The following is a 6,038-nucleotide window of genomic DNA, read 5'->3' as shown; positions in this document are numbered from 1 at the left end:
TTTGGTTTATCAAGATTCACTTTAACGTTCAAAACGACAATATCGTGATGCTTGGGATGTTGCAAGTCTCTTGAATATTTTTCTTACACTTTTTTGCAAAGATTTTGATGACGGAATGCTGATCGACAGGAAGTTTTATACTCGTATACTTTGTATCGCTGTGCTGCACTTAAAAATTTCAAACGATTAAAAAGATGACATAACTAAAAGAAGAAGAGGAATATAAACACACATTAGGATTGTTTGCGATGAGACCGAGGTAAGGAGATACGCGTTACGTACTCTGCATATTAATCACCTACGCTTTTTTAAACACATAGTTTGTATCATCCCATACTGCAAATGAAAGAAAAAAAAGATTAGTTCCTGTAATACAAATTTTTTCTTAACAACTTAAAATCGTCCAGATCTTCTAAAGATTCTCGAACTTTTCTCCATATTTCTTCCTCTTAATTTTCGAGTTTATCTCACGTTACGTATTACTTCTAAACGCAATCACAAAGGTGTTGGCAAAGTGGAAAACGAACACGTTTACTTCCCACGAACGAGAGCGATTCTCTTATTTCTATTCCCACGAGCTCCTATAGCGTGTAACCCTCGCATGGATGTTTGTACCTCGTGTCATCTCCACCCCCGTCATCGCGTCAGCAGATCAAGAGACATTTTTTGCACGCAGGTCGAAAGGGGGAGAGACAATGGAGAAGGGGGGACAAGTCGCCTACTGACCATTGGGACTCGCTGAGACAGTGGAGCGAGGAGAACGATGGCGCTGGACCATGAGGGGCAGCATCACCGCGCCCGCATGAAACTGGATTGGCCGGGGCCCCGGGTATGGGGGCGGTCTGGGCCGGCGTGACATGGAAAATATAAGCCTGTGTGAGTGGCGGCTGATTAGCCAGAGGCTCGGGACGTAGAGTAGTGGCGAGAGTGTCCCGATAGAGAGAAGAGAGGACGGACGTTCTCTCGTTTCGAGGGAGACGTCGGTCGTCGGTTCGGTCCAGTTCTTCCAAGGTCCACCGCGAATAATCGGCTGGCGCATCGCGCGAGTTAACGCCGCTTAAAACTAATCAAAATTAATCATAACCCAGGCAACAATTGATCGCAATTGCCAAGCGCGCGCTCCATTACGAGCAATCGGGCAATCGGGCGACGCTGATCCTCTTCCTTTTTTTTTCTACCGGCGGGAAGTGGAAAGAATCTCGGAAGAGCCTCGATGAATAGGCGTGATCGATGCCAAGGTGTGAGACGGTGATCCCGCCGACTCACGGATTTCAATTTAATTTCAAATCAACCGTGTTGGTCGCTCGACTTTCGAAGATTTAAAATTAATAGAGAAGATCCAGAAAAGAAACCTTCATGGAAGACAACAGAAGTGATTTGTGACATCCTGCTGTACATTGGACTAAGTCGATTAAACTTCGGAAATTGAAAGTTGAAGTTCTGCAAGCTTAAGTTCATTGGGAATTGGAAAATAATTTGAATTTTTAATAAATTAAATATCAGTGCGAGCTGAATGCGGAATGAAAATAAAGACTGACTAACGCGAAAAAAGAAAGAGCTAAAGGATAATTGATTATCAATTCAATTCAACATCTTGGAAAAACTTCTCCAGCATCTTATCTTCGGATTGATAGTGACCAAGAAAAATATACTTCATAGAGGAAACATTGAAATTTTACGAAGCGTGCAAATCTCGGTTTGATTCTTTGAAGAAAGAAAAACTTTGAAAAAGGTTTCCCGTTTAAGGGATTTACAGAAGAAATTATCGAAGATGGACGGCGCACCAGCATGGGACGATCCGATTTTCTCGGACTTTGGGACTCGCGGCGGGACCACCGGAGGTCATAGTATCCAGGTGATGCTGAGCTTGCAGACAGGCGGAGGTCATCATGGAAGCGGCGATCTGATGCCGACCGGCGGTGGTCAGCTTCACAAACTGGATTCCTCCAATAGCCCGTCACCGCATCATCAGGCCGCATCGCAGCATCAGCATCATCTGCAGCAACAACAGCAGCAGCAGAAAGAGCTCAAAGAGCTCGAGTTGTCCGGCATGTATGCACCATTGCCACCACAGACTCAGGACGTCACTACTTCAACATCTACCAGTGTCACGCCGACCTCGACGAGTCTCCAGCAGAGTCTGCAACTCGGTAACGCGCTCAAGAGGAAGCCAGACGATCCAATCAACGCACTCGCCCCAGGTAACCATGCTTGATAATCTTCTCCATTTCCTTTTCATCATTTTCTTTTCGTAATGCGCTTGTTTTCCTTTCTACATAAGTTGTCGAAACTTTCTGTTACAGTTTCCTAATCTTATATATAATCTTGCTAAACTTTATTGATTAACAAAGACAAACAAATATTAACTTTGCTTTGCAGTCAGTAGCGAAGCGCAGCCAGCCAAGAAGGACTCAAAGAAGAAGACTGATAACAATAACATCAAAAAGAAAAAGACAAGGTACGTGCACCCAATAATATTGTTCGATCAATGTTATATTTAAATTAATATTTCCTTTTTAAGTACCTCATAAGGTTATTATTAAAATCTCTTAAGTCTGTTAAAACATCAATATAATTTTTATTTACATTAAAAGATAAATATATATATAAATAATAAAAAAATAATAAATATGTAGAGTTCTCTATTTTTATATTCAATCTCTTCGCTTTAGAACAACTTTTACGTCCTACCAATTGGAAGAATTAGAAAGAGCTTTCGAACGAGCACCTTATCCGGATGTTTTTGCGCGCGATGAACTCGCGCTGAAGCTTGCTCTGTCAGAGACTCGCGTGCAAGTTTGGTTTCAGAATCGCCGTGCGAAGTGGCGGAAGAAAGAACCACCTCGCAAAACTGCTAGTTTCATAGCCGCGGGTTCCGCCAGTCCCGGTTTGCCAGGTAAAATTGCATTTTTGTACGATCTATTCTTAAAAGTGTCACAATTTTTTTAAACAGAGGAAGAGTAGAGGCATACGCACACACATAAAAAAATAATAGAAAGAGATTTAAATTTGAAATGTTTTAAAATTTTACATTATATATTTTTTATTACTTTTCTGTATAATACATCAACTACATAAATATAAAAAATATATATATGATTTTTATATATACATACAAAATTTTATATATATATATATATATAAAACTATATTTGATTCAATGCAACACACGAGCATTATAAATTTACCATAATTATGACTGCTTTATTTTTAGGAGATCACACACTCAATCCAAACATCATTCTGTCCTTTTTGATATTTAATGAATAACAAAAGTAGAATTGTTTCTTAAAAGAAGACAATAGCTAGATTATGTCCATATTAAACGTGTAACTATAAATTATGAATTAATTTTATAGATTTACTGTTTCGGAATATTCGGCATATTGAAAATACAAGTCAAACTTTCTATAAATATTAAGGATCGCGATCCGATTCACGCTTACAACACTTAATCTTAGCTGTACACATTCTTTTTTTCTATCCTTGATATACATACTCGGGTCCCTGGGATTCCATCCATATTCGTTACCATAACTTCCATAAAATGGATGTATTTGAATTAACTTTTTTTTTAATCGATGGAAAATTGATTAAAGAAAAAATCCATAATGTGTAAAAGTTGATAGAATTAAGGAGCTTTGAGATATATAGGTTCAAAGAAAAAGAAAAGTTCAGAAACACGAAAAATCTTTAGCAAATTACACTGGGGTTTTTGGAACCCCAATGTGTATAGCTAGAGTTAAGAATTATTTCATCCTTGTTTATCAAATGTTAAACAAAAACAAATAATCGATACTCATGAGCATTGTGAGCATGAATCAGTCCACGGCCTCAGCGTTAGCTTAGCTGGGTATATTCCTTATAATAACTTATACATATAAACTAGAAAAGATTTTCGAATCCAATTATCCTTCGATCTATCATGAAATAGAATCAGTACAGGAACAATTATATTTATTATTAAAATAAAAAAGAATATTTTACTCTTAAACAAAAACTTCTTAAATTTAAGGTAATATAATCAAGCACATCAGAGGGTGAGGAAGGGGGTAATATATGTATGAACTTAAATTTTAAATGTGTTAATTACTTTTTTTCAAGACAGTATGTCAATCTTATTTAATTCGAGGGAAGAGAATAGGAAAAATAATATTTTAATATTATTTTATTTTTATACTGTATATATAAGAGATTACGATAAGATGAAGTACGTCAAGAGAATATTTTTTATCTCATTATTAGACATCCTTTCTGAGAGGGTAAATTTTTTCCATTTATTGGTAAACGTTTCCTATGATTTCAGGGTCCTTTACGTCGCTCAACAATACTCTAAATCCGTTTGCGTCGCCGACGACGGCGACGGCGCCGCCGGACGCCTGGGCGTACTCGTCGGCGTACGATCTGGGACACTTGAATTTGCTGAATCCATCGAATTCGTCGTACTCGACCGCAGCGGCTGCGGCCGCGAGCTTCGGCAACAACGGCAGCGTCTCGTATTCGTCGTACGCGAGCATGTTGCCGACGCAGCACGACGCCGCGTTGTTCACCACGCCGACTGCCGTCGGCAACACCATGCGAGTCCATCAGGACTACATGAATCCTGGTGGTGGCAGTAGCCCGCCACCACCTGGTGGGCCTCTCACTCGTGCTGACTATCAGACCATGGTGACGACGCACTCGCCGCCCACCCATCTGGGTAACTCCATGTCCGAGGACGAGCACGGTGGTTGCCTCGCGGACAAGTACGCGCACGACCAGACCGCGGCCGATTACGGTCAGCAGCAACAACCACCGCCGCCGCCGAATGATCAGAAGCAGGACTACGGCATACACTCGCCGCAGGCACGCCAGGCCATGAAGGATCAGGTCATGATCAAAAGCGAGCCCGGCAGCCAGCCGAGCTACGTGCAGCTGCCTCCTTTTCTGAACTGACTCGCGGCCTCCTCCACTCTAGATCTCTTCTAGGCGACTTTTGCGATCTGTCCGCGTTTCGTGACGAGCGCGAGGAGTATTAGGTCTTGGACTTGTTAGGTCGCGCAATTTCAACCGGGCTTGCACCGGCGCTACATCATCGTAGCTTTCGATGGCAAACAAGCAAAATTCGATTATGATATAAGGTTGAGATAGAAATAAATTTTACCGAAAAAAATTCTATTTAAATCGTGCAATGGGCATCGATAAGATCTTAAACGGTACAGCATTTTAATTTTTTTTTTTATGAAATAAGGATATGGATAATAATAGGTCTGTATTCTTTTCAGCTAAAGTTCTCGCACGGTACATCTTTCTTCCTTTTCTCTTCACATTGGAGAGAAAAAAGGAAAAGTTGAACCGTGTAAGAAGTTCAACTAAAAATACAGGTCTAATTTAAATTTTAAGAATCTCGAGCTTGAACATTCGAATACGTTGATCACGTGATCATGTGATCACCTTGCGACAGCCGCGATGTTTCTGTATTCTGTATTTGTTACTTGAGTGATCGCGAGTAACATTTTACATGGAAGAGTGACTTTTATTAAATTCCAATTAATTTAATTAGCAATTAACTTAACAAATATAATGTACGTGTAATATTTTGTTAACATGGATAGAATGATCAATTTTTTATTATTTTACATATAGAAAAAATGATCAATAGGGACAACAGATTATAATATAGTAAAAAACTTTACTATAAAATCAGATTAATTGTTGATTAAATTAGCCAGAATTTAATCGCAGTCGCCCTAACGTCTACTTTTATATCAAAATATAGATTAATTTTAATCTCGGTTTAATATCTTTTTCTAGTTCTAAATATTAGAATTAAAGAGAACAAAAAGAAATAAAGAGGAACTCTTCTAAGATTAAAAAGAATTAAGTTCTTTTAGAACATAATCCTAATTTTTAAAACTATAGAGATAAAGATAAAAAGTAAATTAAATCAGGATTAAAATTAATCTATTTCTATTAGATAAAAATGGATATAAGTTGATTGAGCATCTATGTGTGAGAGAGAAAGAATATCGAAGAAAAAAGGATATAAGAAAATGTAT

At 38.8% G+C, this 6,038-nt stretch overlaps 1 protein-coding gene across 1 annotated transcript in view; it reads left to right on the top strand.

Moving 5' to 3' along the window:
* The window catches only part of LOC108746426 (homeobox protein orthopedia), a 5,855-nt gene extending 299 nt beyond the window's left edge, over positions 1-5,556 (top strand). Inside the window, exons 2-6 of the mRNA XM_018483200.1 lie at positions 130-259; positions 677-2,201; positions 2,380-2,458; positions 2,673-2,896; positions 4,307-5,556. Coding sequence (XP_018338702.1) covers positions 1,772-2,201; positions 2,380-2,458; positions 2,673-2,896; positions 4,307-4,935 — 1,362 coding nt within the window. The 5' untranslated portion in view covers positions 130-259; positions 677-1,771 and the 3' untranslated portion in view covers positions 4,936-5,556. The remainder of the gene's footprint in view (positions 1-129; positions 260-676; positions 2,202-2,379; positions 2,459-2,672; positions 2,897-4,306) is intronic.
* Positions 5,557-6,038: the final 482 nt, after the last annotated feature.

This window comes from Trachymyrmex septentrionalis, unplaced genomic scaffold, assembly GCF_001594115.1.
Source record: "Trachymyrmex septentrionalis isolate Tsep2-gDNA-1 unplaced genomic scaffold, Tsep1.0 scaffold17, whole genome shotgun sequence".
Taxonomy (NCBI): Eukaryota; Metazoa; Arthropoda; class Insecta; order Hymenoptera; family Formicidae; genus Trachymyrmex; species Trachymyrmex septentrionalis.
Note: the sequence above shows the minus strand (reverse complement) of the source record. Positions and strands in the feature narration are given on the sequence as shown.